The 23,546-nt window shown below is 33.2% G+C and overlaps 2 protein-coding genes across 2 annotated transcripts; both read right to left on the bottom strand.

Annotated features, from left to right (window-relative positions):
* Positions 1–7,639: 7,639 nt before the first annotated feature.
* LOC131008437 (uncharacterized) lies at positions 7,640–9,157 on the bottom strand. The gene is made up of 4 exons (XM_057935318.1): positions 8,622–9,157; positions 8,426–8,528; positions 7,922–8,227; positions 7,640–7,879 (listed from the first exon to the last, which is right to left on the bottom strand). Exons 1-4 carry the CDS (start codon positions 9,155–9,157, stop codon positions 7,640–7,642), a joined length of 1,185 nt encoding a protein of 394 aa, XP_057791301.1.
* A 1,819-nt stretch (positions 9,158–10,976) lies between these two features.
* LOC131012415 (short integuments 2, mitochondrial-like) lies at positions 10,977–16,272 on the bottom strand. The gene is given in 11 exon segments (XM_057940366.1): positions 10,977–11,529; positions 11,938–12,006; positions 12,008–12,156; positions 12,416–12,512; positions 12,780–12,850; positions 12,952–13,093; positions 13,317–13,394; positions 13,895–13,999; positions 14,570–14,780; positions 15,643–15,770; positions 15,919–16,272. Coding segments are annotated over 9 exon segments (1,134 nt in total). The 5' UTR covers positions 14,735–14,780; positions 15,643–15,770; positions 15,919–16,272; the 3' UTR covers positions 10,977–11,271.
* Positions 16,273–23,546: the final 7,274 nt, after the last annotated feature.

The following is a 23,546-nucleotide window of genomic DNA, read 5'->3' as shown; positions in this document are numbered from 1 at the left end:
TAACGTCGCCGGTCGATTTCCACCGGCGCCTCCTTCCCTTCCGCCTCCAAAGTATCATTCCGTGTTCGTCGGCTATTATTGATCGGTGTTTTAGGGTTTTTGTGAAAACCCTAAAGATTTCACAGATCTTTGCAGAGCGGCCGCCGATCTAGAAGACCGCCGTGATGAACAACCCATGGGAGGGATTTCTGAGCGGCTCGTACGTTCCTGACACGGAGGAGGACTTTTCGACTTGGGGTTCGCCTCCAAAGGTGTTTTTCCCTTTCTCGGTGACTTTTTCGGAGGAAGAAGGAGAGTCTGACGTGGTGGAGGAGATTGGAGCCGTGTGTTCGCCGATCGGAACCCTAGGTTCGCCCAAATCCAGGTTCTCTTTGTTTAGGCGTCCTGCCCCCTTGAACTATATGCAAATGATTGGGCCTCCTGCTGTGGAGCCTTTGGTTTCATATCCTGATGATTCTTCCTTCATTTGTGAGGAAAATTGGGACGATGTTGTTCGTTATTGTGGTCCGAAGGCCCCTGTCAAGAAGTTCTCGTACTCTCCTGCTATGTTGGCCTTCCTGAATGGCCTGCTCTATTTTCCAGAATACTGGGTGAGATCCTCCAATTTCATCTCTTCCCTGTATATTTGCTGACCTTGTGCTTGGTATAGGCTCTGTGAGGCCTCTGTTTTTTGAACTATTCCATGTATATGTGCTCTGGTATAGGCTCTGTGTGGCCTCTGTATATGTGATTTGGTATAGCCTATAGGCTCTGTGTGGCCTTTGTTCTGTGTTAACTCAATGAAATTGTGTGAGGCACTTGTTGGGCGATTGTGAGCATGTTTGAGATGATGAATTTGTGCTCATAGAGTCATTTTATGTGAAAAAATCTATGATGAACTAGTATTAACTGAAATTCCAGATTTAAAGCCTCTAATATGGTTATATGTGTTGGTGTGTGCCCAATTTGCATGCATATGATGGTGTGTGCTCATATGTGGCTAAGTTTCTTGCTTACATATGTTGGCACTACAAAAAAATTGGATATAACATCACACATACGACACTGTTTTTTGTCAAAGTCTGTGGTCGTATGTGTTTTGTCTGTAGTCTTATATTTGTCTGTAGTCTTTTAGCATAAAAATATTCTTATAGACATTAGATTTATGTGTCTGTTGTTATAGATGTAATGTTAAAAACTATTTATAACATTGATCATAATTGTCCATATTTATAAGTGTGATGTTATTTAAAAATAAAAATCATTGACCGATTCTTTTAAAAAAAGAAGACAAGTTTTGTTGACCCAATTAATTAAACTACTAATTTTCAATAAGAAAAAATATTAAAAAAACTTACGGTGAAATCAAAGTGATTTAGTCAAATATTAGTCAATAGTTTTCCCTAAATCAGATTATCCCCTTTCGTAAACTACCTACTTCTGAAATCGCTTCTCTCTCCCGCGCTCTCATAACTGTCGCCGCCGGAGTATTCTATCGCGCCACACGGTCGCCGGTTATTCTCGCTCACGCCGCGACGGCTCGCTCGCCCGCCCGCCCAAACTCACCCGCTGATAGAGGCGTCAATCTATTGAAGGTGGTCACAAGCAATTGTTGTCTTCACTCAATATCTGCCATTGTTTCCCTCGCAACCCCTCTCCGTCGACGTCACTGTTGTTGCCGCCACCGTGCCCTTCCGCCGCCGCCGTCGTCTTTTGAAGGTCAGTTTGCTTCTTCCTTTTTCTCGGTTGTTTTTTCTATGATTTGTGTGTTATAGTTTATGGGGTGTAATTTTCTTCTTGTGGTTCAAACAATTCGATAAAATTAGGGTTCTAATTGGGAATTAAATTTCGTCCAAAATTGAAATTACAACAACATGCAATGGATTTTCTTGCCTTCATTTGTTTTTTCTTTTTTTCGATTTTGCCTTTATAGGATGTCTTTTGTTTATGGTTTTAGAGTTGATGATTTATACTGAAGTGGCCAAGTAATTTTTTTTAATCCATAATAACCGTTTGAAATTTGCCTTCTCTTAGTGGGAACAGAACTTGCAACATACTTATATGTTGGGATAGCCTGCAGAATAACTTCTGTTTCATTAGTATGTTTCTACTTTTTCCATTATATGATAGGTATAAGCTGTGCAATTGCATTAGGATAGAAAAAATCTTGTTTTCTTAATAGATGAAAAACTGAGGTTAGGGATATACAAGTTATGTAGATTTCCAAGTTTTCATTGTTAAGTGATGAAATCATGAAATGTGAGGTTATTTCCTTAGCCTTCCGTTAGAATTTAGTTAAACACAACAAATGATAGCTTGAGTTTTATTATTCTGGAAACCTAGCTAATTGCATTATTTGATTAAGATTACCTAAACTGGAGTTCATTATCACATTTGAAAGTTGAATGATGATACTCCTGATTGTATACATATTAATATACCTATTAATTTCTCAATTTTTTAAGTAGAGGTATAGCGTGTAATATGTCAATTAGTGATTGTATTCTTTTTCATCTTAATAATAATAATAATTAAAAAAGTAATTATTGTAGACATGGAAGACATTGTGCCTTTCTGCCAGTTGAAGCCAATATTTTATATGTGTACCTATGTATGGTAATTACAAATTTTAACTTTACTTATCAAATATAGGCTAGGGTATGAATTAGCTTGTGATCTTATTTCTTCATTTGCAGCTTCCTACAAAGCAAGTTGAACATGTTGCCTTGGGCCGATATGGTTAGATTTGTTGACCCATTGAATATAGGCTATATTCCAATGACGAAAAAGGATGCAGAAACTGCGAATGAGAATATGGAATTTAGAGCACGAGAATTGTCAAAAAGGTTGATTCATACAAAAATCAATCAAATTTTCTTAGCTCCGTGTAATGTGGAGTAAGAATTCTCGCGCTATTTAAATTTTATTAATAAGCTATTTAAATTATATTATTAATTACATTTCTCTAATCTTTTGTGGCTTAAATGCAGATATCATTGGATTCTTACGGTGATTGACCCTAATAAGAGAGAGATTGCTATCTTGGATTCCCTCTACAAAGGAATTCATGATAAAATTTGGAAAGAAGTCGTGGAATTGTAAGTTTTGTTTTGTAAAAATTTGTTTATATCTTATTTCTAGCATATTTTGCCAATGCATGCATTACGTTATTTTTATATATGAAGGGCCTTAAGGTTGTTCAATATGGAGAAGAGAAAGAAAGGAAAAAAGAAGCCTGATTCGACAATACTGAAGGTATTTAATCAAACATAACTTGTGGAATTATAACTATTCATTATTAATGAAAAATTAATGTAGGTTCCGAAACAACCGGACTTGACTCAATGTGGTTTCTATGTGATATAAGTACATGAGAGAGATAGTGATAAATAGTCATCCTTGGACGATTGGTTCTGTATAATCTTTGGTAATAATTGTGTATGTTAAATTGTACAATATTAATAATTATTTGCCTTCGTTTTATTTTCTAAATTATATTATGTACTTAACAGTTCAATGCTCATGAAAAGTATTCAAATGAAGAGATAGATGTAGTGTGATCAGAGTGAGCAGATTGTGTTCAAGAATATACAAAGGAGTAAAAGGTAATGTATATATTTTCTATATTTAATTGTCAGTGATAGTTGGGAAGAATGAGGTTATATTTTGTATGGATCTTTTTGAATATTCTTTGGAAAATGAGTTTGCGTACTATATATATAATTGTTAATGTTGTTGATGAGTATGGAACACATGTATTATTTTAATGTAATTATTATGTATTGACGAAATGACAACATGTGGCTAATTTGTTTATGACCATTTTGATTGTGATTGTGTGAAGGATATATAGTGGTGATGGCAAAGAAGACAATATTGGACGTATTGGTTAATGCATCACATTTTGAAGGAACGAAGGAGCAACAAGTGTTAATTCATTTAAATGCTAAGATTCAATTTATTTGGTAGTGGATCCGCAAATCATGTTTACTCATTTTATTTATAGTTTTTGTTAGAATTTAGCTTATATATATATATATATATATATATATATATATATATATAAAAGCAAAATAAACTCTATCCTACGTAGCGCCATATAATCACTCTATTTCAATTTTTCTCAATTCTCATTCATTCTTATATTTTTCAATATCTCTAATCAATCTCCACCATCTATTAAAAAATTTATAAAAATCAATAATATATAAATCTATCAAATCAATCAATAGTATCACTTATATAATATATGTAAGTTACTCCAACGAATATAACATTAATATGCATTTTTTGAGTTTCAAGTTGTACAATTAATAACAATATAATGCTCCAACGAATTTTACATTAATATGCAGAATATATACATCAACTTATTCCAAATGCTCCAACGAATTTTACATTAATATGTAGAAGAGATGTCTTACAACATGGAAGAAATTAAAAAAAAGGCAATGTTAAACTATATGTCTATATCCCTCTTTGACAGATGAGCAAAGAATGATATATGAAAAAACATGGAAGAAATGAAAAAAGAGAACATTAAACTATATGTTTATATCCCTCTTTGACAGATGAGCAAATAATGATTTATGAAAAAAATAATGGCCTTGGTTGATAGTGGTGTAGGGAGGATTTTTCTTTCTATATGGATATAACATCATTATTGTTGTCTAGGGCAGTATACCATCAGGTAAATTGCATCTTGCACCTAGGTGCCGGATGCAAGACACATAAGCATTTAGAACTTAAAATTTACTAACTTAAATGGTAAATGCTTATGTGTGCAATTTACCTATACCATCATTATAGCATCATTATTGTTGTCTAGGGCATCATTACATCTGAGTTTCACTTACATATCCCAAGTTTAATTTTTTTTTTCAATAATCATTCATTCTTTTTTTTTTCAAAATTTTAATTAATTTTTAATAAAAATAATTTATGAATATGTCTACGATTTATAGTTTATAGTTTTGATTTGGATATTACATTGTTCTAATGACTTTTTCTTTAACAGATTTGTAGTTCACAGATGATCAAATAAAAAACTTAGCATTGGTTGAAATTGAGAAGTTGCTTCTAATTTCACCAGTTTAACCAATTTTCCTAGCATGTCGTTATCAAACGAAACTGTCATATCTGATTAAGAGAATCTACTGATATTAGAAGAGATGTTTTACAATATGGAAGAAATGAAAAAATACAACGTTAAACTATATGTCTATATCCCTCTTTGACAGATAAGCAAAGAATGATTTATGAAAAAATAATGGTCGTGGTTGATAGTGGTGTAGAGAGGATTTTTCTTTCTAAATGGATATGGTGGTATAGGAAAGATATATATTTGAAACACCTTATACTCGATCATACGTAGGAAGGGTAGAACTCCAGGTAGCTTCTTGTGGTATAGCATCAATAATGTTGTCTAGGGGCAGTACTACACGCTCTAGATTTGGTATACCATTAGATTGCCACAAAGTGTAATTTTTTATAGCTATTAATTTTGAAAATTAAAAAAATGCAAGTTTATTTTGTTTTGAGTTCATCCTCCATTTTAGAAAATAGGAAAAAGTATTAAAATATAAAAATTACTAATTGTCTTTATGTATGTATGTATGTATTTATATGGTCAGAATGGTTGGTCTAATATATTTTTCTCATTAGCTAAAATTCGTTATTTTGCTATTTAAGTTTTGATTAATTGTCTTCCTCTGTACAGAAAATGAATGAGTACACATTTGATAAAAGTACATTTTGATTTCAAATATACATATTACATATAACAATTTTCTCATAAGAAATAGGCAAATGATTCTGGTTCGAATATAGAAGAACTCAAAGAATTTGCGGAATGGATACTTAAAATAGGTGACTGTACTGCCGGTCAAAGTCTTGGTGATGGAGAATCTGTTGTGACATTATCAGAAGACATTCTTATACGTGATGCAACAAATCATATTGCAGCTATAGTGGAAAACACATATCATGCATTTGACCTATAAATGTTTAAGAATAGAGCTATCTTGGCCCGCACCAATGAGATGGTTGATACGATAAATGATGATGTCATGTCTTTAATGTCTATCAAAGAAAGGGTTTGCCTAAGTTCAAACAATATTCGCAAAGAAGATGGACAAGTGGACCTCGATGAACAGGTATTCTCGGATGAATATCTAAAGACGATCAAGTGTTCACGATTGTCGAGTCATAAAATTAAGAGGGGTGCATAATCATGCTTTTTAGAAATATTGATCCATCTAATGAGCTTTGCAATGACACTAGGCTAATAGTAACTAAACTTGGGAAACGCGTAATTGAAGACAAATTCATTTCAGGAAAAAATGCAGGCAAATAGTTTCCTATAGTTGGAATGATTATGAGTCCATCAGATTTCACTAAATTTTCAATTCGATTTTAGAGAAGACAATTCTCTGTGAGTGTTTGTTTTGCTATGAAAATAAATAAAAATCAGGGACAATCTCTTTCAAATGTAGGATTATATCTATCGAAATCTGTTTTTAGTCATGGACAACCCTACATGTCAAATTTAATAATTTATTCAAACTTTGATAGTTTAAGTCATTAATGATTTTATTTAATTTATTTATTTTTCTTATTTTTTTTCAGTTATTGGTTCCAGCTACAGGCATCTAATTTAGGTACGTTTCAAATAATTGTTACAATTTCTCTTTTAATATCTTGTGGGTTGAAACTATGTTTACATATAAATTTCATAAAAACTATTAAATTAGATCAATTTCAAATAAATATTACAGCCTTTTACTTAAAAATAATTTTATTAAATTCTCTATTTTAGTAAAAAGAAATTCATAAAACAAAAAATATCATATTAAATAATTTTATAAATTTATATTTTAATAGATCCCGTTACTAGTATTATTTTGTAATGGAATATAGTAGAATTGATTTGGTCAAATCTTTATTGTAATGAATATTGAAATTTTATAATAATTATATTATAAATGAAAATGTTTTTCTTATGCTTTTAAATAATATTGAATTTCCAGGAAAAAAATGCTTATAAATATATGATTTAATCGATTTTAACATTATAAAAAAGCATGGTTTTTTTGGGACCTACGACACTGTTCAAAAACTAAGGTGGTATATAAGAAATAAAATGGGTATTTTTCTACTACGACAACAGACAAAAGCTAGTGTGATAAACAAAAAATACCATAGAAATCGGCACCTACGACACTACTCGAAAACCATAGTAATATTAATGATACAACAACGGACCCTATGTTCTCAAAGACCACACCTAACGTCTGTTATCATAAATATCTATGACAACAAGCAATGTCTGTGGTCTTTGAGCACCTTTTTTCAAGCACCAACGATACTACCACTTACAACAACAGACATTTTCTCTAATAGATAATAGGCAATGCAAAATGTCTATTAGCTATTCTGTAGTAGTGTGGTATGTGCCCAAATGTTTTGCAACTTGTTGGTGTGTGCCCATATGTTGACTAAGTCTAAGGTTAAAACAAAAACTTGCATTTCATTTAGATAGCATCCATTACATCATTATGTGGATATCTACAAAAAACTTGCATTCCATCATTAACTGCCCTGTTCTATACAAAAAGTGGCAGCCTTCAAAAACTTACATTTCAAAAGATAGACTCCATTTTCATGGAACTTGAATACCCAAATGTCCCATTTGGTATTCAACTTCATCTAAGGAAATTGAACTTATTCCAAGTGCATTCCTTAGATGATCCATGCCACTTACAATTCCATTCTCCATGAGATAGTTAATAGCTTCATTAACTAGATCATGGGGAACTTGTAAGTTGATTGGTAATTCTCCTTGCCTAATAAGTGATCCTTTGCCCATATGGGGTATTTTATAGCTGTTGTGGCCTTTTACCTTCAGAATTTCTGTCAAACAACCTTATAGACTTAAAAAAACCTTGTTCAGTGTTGTTGGAGATAGTTCATCAAATGACCTCTTCATAGCCTCCACTAATGTATCTACGTTGGTACAAACTGATTCAGTTTGTAGGCTTTGAATAGCCCTAAACCAACCAAGATCATTGATGTTGGTATCCGGTGAATTGGGTGGTTGATGAACAATCTTGATGTCAAAGCCATCTGAGCTGGCAGCCTGTCTAAAATCCGGATCACTATCTTTAATGTGAGGCTTCGCGTTATCTTGTTGAATAAAAATCACTCTACTTGCAAATTGTGGCCACTTGGCCTTAATGGCAGGAATGATCTGCCATAGTACAGTGAGGAAAGCAGTTCAACACTAACTAATTGAAAACCTATCTAAAGCACAAGTTATTTGAATGCATATCATACTAGAGTTACATTTATGACACATTTCATGTGTGTGCACTACCTTGTTAATAATGCAGTCCTTAATTACTTCCTTCGTGATTTATTGAATGGGCTTTTGCTCAAGTGTACCTGCCTCCCTGTTTTTGCTATTCCTCTTGGCTGGTATATATTCTGTGAAAGGGAAAATACCTATTTTCCCATCAAAGAGTATAGTCCCATCCTCGGCTATCAACGGCCTGCACACAACGCACATGAACATGACTTTGGTTATGAACTTCTTGCTTTTGCAAGTCCTATGTGGTTCAGCCTCTCCGGGTGTCAAATAGAACCTGTGATTTGACTTGGTTATATAAAACCATTTCTCTTCAATATGCATCGTGTTATGCATACTCTTGAATTGAAGCACCTTGAGTATTCTATCATATTCGATTGCTTCAAGTGAAAACCTTAGACGTAGCAACTTATTAGGGGCTGTTAAGTCGGGCTTTATCGCACTAGTATGAGCCCTGATCAAACCCTTGCTTATCCATCGCCCAACTGTGCTCTTGCTGCAACTTATTCCACTTGCTAGCCTTCGAATGGTTGATCTCTTGCTTAGCTCCAATGTTGAAATTAATTGAAGATCTATTTCAACTCTCTTGTGCCTTGGTTTGTTGATTTTGCCTCTGCTACTATGAATATGCTGACCTTGTGCTTGTTGGTTTTTTGCAGCAGTCCATAACCGAGTCACCGTTCGACGGCAAACGGCAAACTTGACGGCGACAACCTGCATTCTGCCCCTTTTTGGCTTCCCACCATGGCTGTCTTCAAGCAGAATCTGCACTATGGAGTTTCTCTCTCCCGTTGTTAGATCTTTGCGCCGCATTTTTCCTTTTTTTCCTAGTGTTTTTTGGGCAATTTGTATGCTGCCTCTTTTCAGTGATGTTGGGCGTGCAGTGATTGAATGGAGTGTTAGGCAGATTTTATAGAGTTTGCAAATGTATTTTGGTGGGAAATTTTCAAAGTTGTTGAATTTTGGTAAAGTAAATGAAAGTTTCAGGTTTGGCTCCAATTTTGTGTACAATCTGCCGCCTTTTTTTTTGTTCATATTGAATTGCCTTTAAAAATTGAATAAAAAATAAAACAATGAATTAAATAAAAAACTGAATTAAAATTTAATTCAATTTAAATATGTTAGCCAACATTTTAAATGACTCAAACAAAAGAATAATTAGGTCATATTTACTTTTTCTTAAACATGTGGGGCCTTACACTTTACAACACTAATTCAACACTCCTTAGTCTCCGTGCCCAAAAGAAATGGGACATGATTATTGGGACGGAGAGAGTATTATTTACAATTAAACCTTCAATTTTATTATAATCACAAAACTACAAAACTCAATTTTAATTTGAATATTGTCTTTTTAATATATTATAGTCTATATATATATGGGTCGATGCGAAATCCAATCAAAATAAGTAAATTGTTATAAAGAGAGAAAGATTAAATATGATTCATGTGTTATTGAGAGTTGAGACTTAACAAAATCACATAATCTAACCTAATAATTAGCAAAATGGCTAAAGTTGCGAAAAATTCGTTCATGACTAAATGATTAAAAAAAATAACGGAAAATTAGCAATTTGGCAAATGATTGCAAAAATCACATAATCTAACCAAATACTTATAAAATTTTAGGCGAATACTTAAATAAACCCTTTTTTTTCTATTGGTGAATGATTTGTTAGGAAAACGGATTAAATATTTCTTCTTTAATTTCGCTTGTTTTGTTCTCGATAATATTAATTCAAAATTGGAAGGCTACCGACCATCAGAAATATTTGTACACAATCGTTCGGTTTGAAGAATTAGATAGGACTAAATTAGATTAATTGATATATTGTTCGGTTGGGTGGATACAACCCGTGATTCAATCTTGGGAGAGTGTCACATAGGATTAGTCTTGGTGTATGAGTCTTGGCTTATCCCCTATGACAAAATTAATCTTGGGCCAACTCAATCTTAGGTACTATCGGGCTAATTTAATCTCAGCAACCGAACGCTCATAGGCCAAAGATAAGTCAAGATACATAAACTATAAGATATTTATGTGTTTGATAGACCGAGATTGTTATCGTATTTATGTGTTTGATAAGAGATATATAAGCATTCGGTTGCCGAGATTAAATTAGTCCGATATTACTTAAAATTGAATTGGTCCAAGAGTAATTTTGTCATAAGAGGTAAGCCAAGACTCATACACCAAAACTAATCATATGTGACACTGTCCCAAGATTGAATCACGGGTCGTATCCACCCAACCAAACAAGATATGATAAAATTAATCTAATTTAGTCCTATTCAAACCGAACGAAAATATAAATAGCATAGAAGACACAAATTTAAAATCAAAATTAAACAACAAATTTACCAAAATATCATACCAAAATTAGTTGAGCAATTGAGCTCATTTCTTTTTTTCTACGCTTATTTCTAGCTTCACACACACACACACACACAGACTACACACAATTAGGAGAAAATCATTCTCTTCTCAAAATCAGCACACACTAGAGAAAATCAGTTTGTAAATTCCTTGCATGCACAAAATCAGAAATACCTGTGTTTGACCGATTCCTTTCACACACACTACACAGACGCAGCTTGATGGAGTATCAAGTTTACTGTTCAAAACTGCGAATGCAATCGAAGGAGGTAGACGTGATTTATTTACAGATGAGAAGAGGAACAATGTTTTAGACGTGGGCCCAACCCATACCTTGGGCTTTCATTAATGCGTATCATGGCTACCAAACAACTAGAATAGCCCGGATGTATTACCTATATTGGCCTTATCTAATCAGGCCCTTACAGTGATAAACACAGAGTGATGTTATCATCTTATACACGTGATTTCTAGCTAAAATGGTAAATCGTCAAAGCAAGCAAAACTTGGAGGTGAAAACCTGACCTCACTCGCGTTTCCAAGATTCTATCTACGAACAATCAAACGCAGCCGGATGAGGGACATCATCAAGGATGAAGGGGCCAAGCTTGCCCATTCTAAAGAGTGTGAGGAATTTCTTGGACGCCATAGTTCGACCCTCTGAGGTTTTATGGGGTATCTTTAGAGCTTTCTGCAATGCTTCAAACTGCAAGTCTATAAGATCTCCAAACTCGCCCTCGTCTTCCAAGCTTCCCTTGAACTCCATCAGCGTCCTGCACAGCGCCCCTTGAACACGAGTAACAATATCCTGCAGATTAATCCAAATAACTTACATACTGAATAATACTCATAGCTTGTATCCCTAATTTTCAATGTTTTCCAAAGAATGTCCCCAACTTACATTATCAACTTTACAAAAAGTTTGATTTAAGTTCCAGTGACGGAATAATATGATTCGTCTTGCCAGAATCTGCAATATTCAATATAAAATTGCACAAAAGCCCGATGCCCAAAAATCCACCTCTGAATCCAGATATGTGGCCTATCATTCCATCACCGGATTCTTGAAAGCGGACACAAATCAAACTTTTTTCAAAGTTGACGGGTTTTGAAGTGAACGCAAGTTTGAGGATATTTTTGGAAAATGCTGAAAGATGGGGACACAAACTATGTTTATTTTAATAATAATAGTTTCATATTCAACACTCTGCTTTACCTCAATGTAGACAACATCAGATTTAATACTAGGAGGTGTCTTCCTCTTTGGCAAGAGATTTTGAAGGCGGGTAGTCGGGTTTATCCTCACTGTCGAGATGCCTGTCAGTTTCTACATCCATAAATCGCCTCCAATGAAGAGGAGTGCCTCGGCTGTTCAAGACTGCTAGCAAGTATTGAGCTATCCGCTCCTCACCAACTACAGAGTCCTTCACAGAACCTGCAAAACATATCACTAAACTTGATGAGTTGATAGCTATTATACGGAGCATTACAATTCAATTTATTCCCGAACAATTTTAGACGAAGTTGAACATTTTGGTCCAATTTTGAATTGAATTCCTTATAGTTAATGAAGTTTTTTAGATAAGATCATGAAGGGTGTACAAAAATGTACTGGCATGTTTATGTACATATACGTCAAATCTTCAAAAACCAAATCCCCGACAAGAAAACAGAGACTTGAAAAAAAACAGAACCTGCTGCAGCTAGCTTTAGCCCCGTTTCTATATCTGGGATACTTGGAACCAACACTCCAGGCGTATCAAGAACATATATGCTAGGCTGATGCGCAATCTAGAAGAAGATTCGGCATAAAAGTTAGCTCATCGAGAAGAGTAGTAAACATTTGAAAATTTTGATTCGGAAAATAATGCTCGAATATATATCTCAATGAGTGTGTTAAGACAAAGATATAACACAAATGGCCGTGCAAATGATACGATGTACATATTCAAAGTTTCTTAGCAAACCACGTGGACATAAATCATGAATAGCAAAGAAACTCATATTCGTCAACACTGAGGCATTTCTCCAGTTTTATTTTTGGGTGAATATATCTACCTTGAATCCAGCAATATCTTGAGTGACTCCGGGCAAGGGTCCCACAGTAGCTCGCTTTCTTTTCCCCTGCACTAAGATGGAACTTCGACCATCATTGCTTGCTTAGAGATCAAATACCCTACAGCTTCAGAGTAAGGGATGGCTAGAAATGGTTGTGAAAACGAAACCTCACCAGGAAACCGAGATGATGCTATTTGATGGATGGAATTGATTAGCACAGACTTTCCAACATTGGGAACACCAACCACCAGGACAAGGAGGGTTGGCTCCTTACGGATAGCCTCCTTCATTTTGTACTCGACAAGGTCTAGAAGCTTTTGCACGTCAATCATAAGTCAGAAACGCTAGGAGGAAACTTACAACAACAAGCTTGAAAGGTACATTAACAAACAGCTCTGGAGATTCTTGAAATATTAACACCAAATTAACTGATTGATTGCAAGACAATAACATGGTCCCCTTCATACGGAGGAAGATTCAGAATATTCATAATTTGGGGAAAAATCCTTATATACACAAACAGAAAACTAAACCAACCTTTTGAACAGAACTTCTGCAGTGAGCATTTATCATTAAACAATCTTGTTTGACTGAATCAAAGTACTCAATCCATTTCTGCACGAAATTAAAAGAGAAGACGCTTAACTACCACTCTAATAACAACACGATATATATATATATAGGTTGTTTATTGCGAGAACTATATTTTTTGTGAAAACGTGAGAAGAATGCACTTTTATATATAGTTAAAACATTCACTGTTAAATTTAATGTTTTGAAAAATGAAATTTCCGCCCTCATGAAATTCGAACCCCATCAATGCATTTTTCCAGCAAGATGATGCATCCGCCATAGATTCCATAGAAAGAGGATCCAGCCGAAAATTTCACCACATTAACTGAATTACAACTATTCGTGCATTACATGCAGCTTATTCATAGATTTATATTAGCTTATTTGTTATTCTCATTTCTCACGAAAATAGTCATTTATAAATATATATATATATATATATATATATATATATATATATATACATATAACTGTATCTAATATGCACAGAAGCACAAACAAACACATACAACAAATATAACACTTAAAACCCGACACATTACATGCATGATGTTGGGGTTGGCCAAATCTTTCTTATTGAGAACAATGACGCGCTTTTTACCCGCCAGCAAAGGCTGCAGTTCATCATTCTTAGATGACAATGGTATCTACACAAATTCAACAAGAATTGTGTAAGAAATTGGCTACTTGTAAGACTTCATCTACATTACTTAAATCTCACAGAAATATGTTTTTTTATGAAAAAACCTCTTTTGGAGCACAGATCTAGAAAACAAACAAAATAATTCATAATTCATTCATCTGAATCATCTTCATAGTAATTGCTATAGTCTCATTCTAAGGAGAAAAGGAAAAAAAAAAAACTCATTATTCACTCATCCCAAATATAATTGATAGAGTGAGCTAACTTCACTAACATTACACATACTAACGTCCTCAGTTCCACAAAACTTGATAAACTAAAAATTTATTAATTTACGCATGGGAGAATCAAACTAATCAAGGTTGATTAAGCTTCAATGGCTTCAACAATCAATTTAGATTAACAAAATTCTTAAAATTAGAAACACAGCTTTATACATGCCCTCAAATTCTTCATCATCAATGTGTGCAGCTTCTTCATGAACTTGATACTAAAAAGTAATTAATTTACGAAAATCAAACTACTAAAGGTCGATTAAGCTTCAACAAGGAATTAAGATGGTCAGACTTCTTACACGGGCGTCCCGAACTTCGATGACGAAATCGGAGAGTTTGAGGCGGTCGCGGATGGCCCGAGTGGCACTAGCCATGTGGCCGGGGAACCAGTTGATCATGCCGCCGCCTTTGATGAAGCCCATTTCACCGATTAACGATGCTTTCTTCACTATGTTTCTCGCCATCCCCACTTCTCTCTCCTCCAACTCTTGGCTTTTCTAAACCTTAAACCTGTGAAGAAGCAATAGCTGTCAATACTTGTTAAACCCTGCTCTCTCTTTTCCCCGGGTGTAAAATCAATCTGGGTTGGGTACCCTACCCGATTTTACTTGTTACCCGATCCTAAATTTCCACAATCTATCTATCTATATATCTATACTAATATTAAAGCAAAGATTTCTAGGGGAATGTGTTTCCCGCCAATGCACACTTTCTTTTATCCACTGAATAACATGAAGAATTTTATCTGCTAGATAATAGGTTGCGGTGCAGTTTGAATTTTGCATCTGTTAACTCAATTTTTACCATCTATAAATAGTAGATATTTAGCTGCTAAATTTTCATTTCCTCTTCTTTCAGATTTGTATTATTATTCTATCAAATTTTTTCGAAAAATCTTCTGTTATTTTTGTTGAAGAAAGCTTTGTTCTTTTAAAAAAATATTATTTCAAAAGTCTATTTTTAGATTGTTGTTGAAGTCTAAACTTTCTCTACAGATGAGATTTGAATCTGTCAATGGAGGGCGAATCTCAGATCTGCAACAGCAACAAAAAAGAGCATGAATGAATCTCTCAAATGTATATTCATGATTTATAGGAAACATAGATTGTAGATGTATTTTTGTAATAAGTTGGCATCAAAGATTTTATATTTTTGTATTTTTGCAGTATTTATCAACTGATTATGTATTTTTGTTGTTTTTGTATTTTACTGATTCTGTAAATCATTTGCACAACAAAATAGTGCAAATGGGAAAGAACATAACTTAGAAACCTAAAATTTCTTGAAATAAAAGCAACAAAAAAAATGCAGAAAATAGAAACAAAATATGCAATTAGTACGAGAATTTCGAAAAGAGAACTCCTCCACACACCTTTTTTTCTTCTTTTCTTCGACAACAGGGGCGCACCTTCTTTTCTTCGACAGCAGGGGCAGTTGCAGCGGCACCTGTAGCACCGCCAGTAGGAGCGCAACTGCGACGAGAGCAGCAACTACAACGACCTGTGATTTTGAAGGTGCGAGGGGCGGAGAGATGGTGGTCACAGCAGCGACAATCAATTAGGGAGTGAAGGGAGTTTGGGTGTTAAGGATTTCAAGTTTTAGGTTTTTTAAATTAGCATTGTAATTGAATAAAATTGAGATAGCAAACCTCGGGTAGCAAAACGAGAGGTAGCAAGGCCGAAAATTACTGATGGAAGGCGTGGAGATGGTGACTGCGGCGGCGGCGTAGCGACGGAGGCGGCGCTGCATATGCAGCCTCGCCGTGCGCGCTGAGTGATAGAAGGGGGTAGACAGGGAGCGAGAGGTGAGACGGAGGAGATGCTTGTGGCGTAGGTGGTCGAAGACGGCGCCTTCGCCGGAGGAGGAACCGGTGGGGGATGTGTGTGCGTATCTGTGAGATTGAGAGAGGGAGAGATACGAGGAGAGAGAGGAGACCGATTGCATATGAGAGAGAGAGAAGAGAGAGTTTTTAGTTTGGGCTTCATTTTACTTATCAAAGTTGGGCCATTTTTTTTAATTTGAGACATGTCTTTAAAAGAAAAGAACAATGTTGAATTGTTGATGAAGAAAAAAAAACAATGCAGTTGAAGAAATAAGAAAAGAGGAAGAAGCGACGGTGACTTATTGTTTATTTATTTTTGTTTGTAATCTAAAAGAGTTGTTTGTTAAATGTAATTAATTTTATAAAATATTGGATATTGGTTTGTGTAAGTTTGGGCTTCTTCTTTTTTTTTTTAATAAATAGTTTGGACTTAATTTTTTTTTTATTATCAACAATAATTTACTCTTTCGACTCATTTAATCCAATTAAAGATTAAAAAATAATTATGTATGCTTACAATTCATTTAATCCAGTTAAAGATTAAAAATTATCATGTCAAATATTGATTGTTGATTCCTAAAAAGAAAACAGATAAATATTAAATTAACCATTTTGCTTATTGATTATGAACACAAAAATAAAAATATAATAATTTTAGCCATTATTATTATATAAAATTCCCTTTCATAAATATATCTATATATGTATATATATTTAACATTAACAAAAAAATCTAAAAGTTTGAAAGATTTTAAAAATCTAAAATTAATCTTTAACAAAAGTTTAAAATTTGTTAAACCAATGAAAACCCTAAAAAACCTCCCCGACCTTAAACTTTCATCATTGTTATTGTAGTGCTTCTTGCTCTCATCACCGCAGCTTCTTCAAGTTGAGTCACCGTCTTGGGCTATCACACCCGATCGCGATTCGCCGCTGCATAGCTCCTCACTTATGCCATAATCACCCTAGATTTGTTTTTTTCAATATGATTATTTTGGGGGTTACCGGTGTTCATTTTCTTTTTTAGTTTTGGGGAAGAATAAAAATAAAAAGGAGCACGAAAAATTAAACAAACAAGAAGAAACTGATAGTAGAAGAAGAAGAAACGGATGGAATATTTTCACTGAACTTTTAGATTTATGTGATTCTCCTAGATTCACATATCCAATAATTCGATAATTATATTGGATTACAAATAAACATATTTAACTTAAAAATCCAATCAACTTTTTAGCAATCAAATCGTCAAACTTCATGTAACACAAAGCTCTTCCGGATAAAGGGGAAAAAACTTTAGAATTTCTTCAGCCTTTTTACTTAGTAGAAACAGATGGAGGAAGAAGAAGAAGAAGAAGAAGAAGAAACTGAACATGAAGAAAGAAAGAAGGGAAAAAATCGAACAAAAGCAAAAAAGAAATAAAAAAAATTGAACAAAAATAAAATATATGAATAGGATATAGTATTTTTATATTTTAATTATGTTTTGCAATTTTATATATATATAATTCAAAAATCAATAAAAATTGGAAATTTAATTGGAAGGGTAGAATTGTCTCTTTTCAATAAAATTAAGTATAATTGGTATATTTTTATTCTTATGGCTAAACTTAACTTTTTCCTAAGTAAAATGGTTATTTAGAGGTATTAACATAAAAAGAATGAATTGTCTCTTTTCAATAAAATTAAGTATAATTGGTATATTTTTATTCTTATGGCTAAACTTAACTTTTTCCTAAGTAAAATAGTTATTTAGAGGTATTAACATAAAAAGAATACGAGTTACTTAAAATTATATATGTATTAATCATATACTTCTATTAATTTTATTTCTTATTATATTATAGTTAATTTTATTTATTATAACTATGGTTTATTTCATAATAATAATAATAATGATAATAATAATAATAATAATAATAATAATAATAATAATAATAATAATAATAATAATAATAATAATAATAATAATAATAATAATAATAATAATATAAATTGCATACATTAAATTAAATTAAAAGGTTTTTTGTGTGCTAAGATGTAATTTAAAAAATATATAAAGATAATTGAAAAAATATGAAAGTTGTATAATAAGGAATATAGGGAGTATTTTTTAAAATGATGGATTATAATTGCAAATAAAATATACAAATTCCTTTATTAGTGAAGGTACATATACCTATTAATAATATGTGTTTTGAGAAAGTAGTTTTGTTTTGTTTTTATTTTTTTAGAGGGTTTTAAGAAAGTAGTAATGTAAATCAAAATTCATTTACTTAATCAATATATCAATTATTTTTGTGCAAGATATCTGATGATTCATCTTCACTTACTTATAATAATATTAGTAAAATAAACAATAGTTTCAATAGAGTAAAATTTTGAAGTAGCCAAAATGAAGCATAAAACACAATTTATGGCCACACATTGAAAAAACACAAATTTTGGCCATTTTTATAGCTTTGGGATGCTTTTGCCCTTAATTGGGCGGACTGGGTAAGGTCAGACACGCGGGTCGCGTGCCGGGTCGGATTAGGCACTTATGGCACTATTAGTGCCATAAGTGCCATCGAAAATCCAAAATAAAACCAAGTAAAATAGTCATTTTGGCACTTATGGCACTATTAGTGCCATAAGTGCCAACGAAATTCAAAATAAAACTAAGTAAAATGGTCATCAGCACAAATACAGAAACAACAACATCATTTAAACCCTAAATGGAACATCTAAACCCTAAATGGATAATCTAAACCCTAAATGGAACATTTAAACCCCAAATGAATAATCTAAACCCTAAATGGAATATCTAAACCCTAGGGGGAAGTGTGCACTTATGGCACTTATGGCACTATTAGTGCCATAAGTGCCTAACCCGACCCGGCACGCGACCCGCGTGTCTGATCCTACCCAGTCCGCCTCATTAAGGGCAAAAGCGTCCAAATCAATAAAAATGGCCAAAATTTGTGTTTTTTCAAATGGTGGACAAAATTTGATTTTCATTCTTCATTATGGCCATTTGGGTGGATTGTTTCAATAAACAATTACAAAGATATAAACCATAGAAAAAAAAATGATTTGATACAAAAAAGCAAACTATAAAATTTGAATTAAATAAAAAGGGTGCATGAATGATAATTTTTTCTATAGTTTTACAACTTAATTATTTATTAGTTAAAAAGGATTGGATTCTAATTTTAGAAATAAACAAACAATTCATGAGTTAACTAAATAATTTAATGAAAAAAATAATTCATGGTTCCAAATATTTAGAGAAACATGAGAGATGAGTATAGAAAATTTAGGGTGTTTAATAATGTGGTGGGTGTCCTTTCAAAAAAAATAATATGGTGGGTGTCGCTGCTATAAATATGATTTTCTTCTAAAAATAAAGAGTTTTGTATTTCTTGTGTATAATTATTAGGCTGCGTTCTCTATGATTGTAAATTTATCATGATAAAATGAGGGATAAACAAAATTTTACCCTTTAAATTCTTCTTTTCTTTTCCCTCATTTCCTACAAAATAGAATTTGACTCTTACTTATTCCTCATTTTCACTACAAATGAGGGATAATATTATCATATCAAAAATGGAAGGATAATATTATCCCTCATTTGTAGTGAAAAGAAGGAATAAGTAATGACCAAATTCTATTTTGTAGAGATGAGGAAAAAGAAATGAAGAATTTAAAGGGTGAAATTTTGTTTATCCCTCATTTTACCATGATAAATTTACAACCAAAGATAATGCAGCCTTAGAGCATAACTCCTGTCAAGCCTCTATTACCATGTGAACCGTGGCTTGGGGCGTCACCTTGATTTGACCCGCTGTTGCCTTGCCCCACTCTGTCCAATTCATTTATATAATATAAATCACACTTAAACTAACAAAACATAATGCTTTCATCAACAACAAATTATATTTTTATCATTAAAAGATGGCACCATATATTTAAAGCATAATGCAAAACGATACTTTTTTTTCTTTTAGACAAAAATTACTACTTTTCTTAAATACAAACTATACTTTTTATAATAGCAAATGACACATTTTATAAAGTATAATTTGGTGTCATTTATAAAAATATCGTTTGTTGTTAGTAAAAGTATCATTTACGTAATAGTATAACACTATATATGGAACATAGTGGGGCTGGACGACGGCGAATTGACGAGTGGAGCTCTGGTCTACACGGTGAGGGAGGTTCAACAAGAGAGTTTGTGTAACTATTTTTTAAATGTATTTTTGGTGGTTTATTGGTTTATTTAATTTTCAAATGTTAAAAATTACATGTTTTATTTTTTTAGAAGTTGATGGTGTTTAATAAATTTTATAAGGTTAGGTCAGCTTTGATTTTGGCTTTGTATGATGTGTTATTAAAATACCAAGAGATTTTGCTCAATTGTTCTGGAGATTCGTTATTTGAAATAGTGTCAAACACTTATCCACTATATACTGATGATGGTTCTTACTTACATGATAAAGCTATACTTGCTGCTATGTTGGATGTAGTTGATATGATGAATCAATACTCTATCAATTTCAATAAATTAATATGATATTCAAAATTATTTAAGTTCATATAGTGCATGTAAATTTGATTAAAGTAGCACATTGTTGGATGAAATTTATCTGCCTGAGTTTTTAAATGAAATTAGGTCTTTAGATACACCTAATCATCAATTATTTTACAAAATTGAAACTCCTGTTATGTTATTAAAAAACTTATATCGTTGTAATGGAATCAAATGGATTATTATTGGTCTGCAAGTTCTCAATGAAATATTGTTGAGCAGACATAATGTTGGGTGTAGAATTTTAATACATCAATTATCGTTAACGCCATCAGATCTAATATTACCATTCAAGTTCCAATTCCGATCCAGTTTTCATTAGTTATGTCTTATGTAATGATGATTAATAAAAGTTTTGGTCAATATGTATCATGGGTTACTAATTGTCGAGGTTTGAAAATTCTAATATATAGAGACGAGGATTAAAATTGTACGTATACTAAGAATGTTTTTCATAGGGAAGTCTTCCAAAATGTTAGATGTAAGTATTTTAGATAAATTACAAAAAAAATCCAACCATTTAAAACAACAATTTTGATGGGTCCTTTATCCGCTCAATTATTAATTATTAAAACACATACTTTCAAATTGCACTGTAATTTTCATGAATAGAAAGAGTATTTTATTATATATATAATATGTTTTTTACATCATTATATATATATATATACATATATTTATATATTGATTATTTGTGTGTACAAAATTTTATATATTTACAGACTGTGCATCGCACGGGTACAATAAAATCTCGAGAGGTGTCGACAATCAAGAACGCACGTTCCGCCAAATGGGGATGAACGAGACCACCAAGTCTCCCGCAAAACCAGTGAACCCAAACGAACTTAGAAGGCTCGAGGTGGAGAAACACAGCAAACGAATGCATGGGTGCTCGAGAACTCATCAGAAAGGCGAGCACCAAGAATAAGAAAATGGGTCGATATCCAACAAACATAGGCAGCATGAGAACAGGTCGGAAAAGGGGTCGATATCCAATAAAATGGATATTTTATTCCATTCACAATCAATATTCACAACAAAACACTACTATTTAACACATCAACTTTGTTTTGTCTCCTTTTCCATTCAATTTTAGAGGATCTCTCTCTCTCTCTCTTTTTCCTTTATATATATCTCGCAATAATTTATTAAAACTTATGTCTCAAACTACACTGTAATTTTTGTGAATGAAAAGATTATTTTATTATGTATGTATACATATATATACATATATATTGTATTTATCTTTTTATATTATTTATATGTTTATGTATTAATTATTCATATATGCAAAGTTTTATATATTTACGTGCGAAGCACGGGTATAACACTAGTCTATATAAAAGCTCAACTTGAGCCAATCTAAGCCATTTTGGCGGGAAATTGATGAACTCTTTTAACCAATGTGTCTCTTTATATTCATTGGGTAACATCTACATATACACATCTACATGGTTAATACACAATACTTTGGCTCCAAGAAATGAAAAAGTACAAATACCAATTGGCACAATACTTTGGGGCCGAGAAATGAATCAGTATAAATAGCAGTCAACAGTTGTATCATTCGAACAGTTGTATCATTCGCATAAATGAAAGAGAAGATACAATTTCAAAGAAAGATAAGAGATAGAGAAAGTGTGGTCGGTAGATATGACTAATCGGTTCGACGGCGACGACAACGAATCGGCTGAGCTGATGAAGAAGCTAAGAGAAATAATAATAAAAAAAGTTATTGTGAATAAGAATCGAAGTAGAAGCAGCATCTTTTATTTTTGACTTTCTATTGTTACCTGCTACTGTTTCTAACAAGGGCACCATCTCCACGCCGTCCACCATCACCAAAATTTCTCGTCGCTCCGACTCGCCCGGCCTCCTCCATCTTTGGCGCCTGCTTCAAAATCTGCGCCACCGATCTCGCCGACTCGATCAGTCTATACCGTCGCTCCGATCCGCCTGGCCTCCTCCGTCCTTGACGCTGCGTCAGAATCTGACAATCCATATCCAGAGCTCACCGCATCCAGAACTGACCGTATCCAGAGCTGACCATTCAGCCAGAGTAGATTTACAATGCTAGAGCTGACCAAACGCTCCAGAGCAGACTACATCTTCAGAGTAGAGTACATCTCCATAACTGACTATAATTCTACAGAGCTGAGTTCCAGCTCTGAATATTCCAGAGTCGACAGAGCTGAGTTCCAGAGCTGGCAATCACGCGCAAGGCTGCCAGCGCTGCTGTTACTTGCCGAGCACTCTTTCCAACCTGAAGTTTCCTTTGCTGTCACGACTCTATCTTTTAAGCCCAGTTTAGGGTTGATGAAAGGTAGTCTATATAAAGGGCTTAATGTTCATCATGAGAATTATCCTTCAGCCTTCGGACCAAGATAATCTTCTACCTTAGGCATCAAAACACTTTACAGTTTTCTCGTTTTCATAGTTCTTAAGATTTCCGAGTTTTTGTTCTACGTTTTTAGCGTTCAATTTAGTTTGGTTTAATTTATTGTTTCGAGTTGTAATCAAGTGACAGTGATTCGCTTCTCGCGACGATTTCAGTATTTATTATTTATGTTAATTCTTTGCTTCTACTGGAATTATGTTTTGCTTTCAACTATGCAATTTCATTTATGTCAGTTTAGATTAGAAGCTTTTAATTACAATTGTTTAAATTCTTAGCGTAATAGCGTTTAAATTCGAGTAGCCTTTACTTTACCGTTTAATTCTGCCTAGGGTTAGTAATTTTTTTATGTTTAAGTATTTGTGTTTCGCCTAGTTAATTATGAGTTTAATTTCACGTTAAGTTTTAATTACAAGTGTTAGTTTAATTTTACAGTTTTCAAATGACAACCTTTACTGCTTTCGTTGTGATACAATTAGAAGCCATGTT

The sequence above is a fragment of the Salvia miltiorrhiza genome, chromosome 2, assembly GCF_028751815.1.
Source record: "Salvia miltiorrhiza cultivar Shanhuang (shh) chromosome 2, IMPLAD_Smil_shh, whole genome shotgun sequence".
Taxonomy (NCBI): domain Eukaryota; kingdom Viridiplantae; phylum Streptophyta; class Magnoliopsida; order Lamiales; family Lamiaceae; genus Salvia; species Salvia miltiorrhiza.
This window is presented reverse-complemented; position numbering and strand designations above follow the sequence as displayed.

Excerpts from the sequence above, each read along its gene's own strand:
- LOC131008437 (XM_057935318.1), bottom strand. The coding sequence starts at position 9,157 with ATGCGGCGCAAAGATCTAACAACGGGAGAGAGAAACTCCATAGTGCAG. Across the intron at positions 8,228-8,425 it reads GGAATAGCAAAAACAGGGAG|ATCATTCCTGCCATTAAGGC; the intron begins GCAGGTACACTT and ends GTACTATGGCAG. Across the intron at positions 7,880-7,921 it reads CTCCAACAACACTGAACAAG|GTAAAAGGCCACAACAGCTA; the intron begins GTTTTTTTAAGT and ends GAAATTCTGAAG.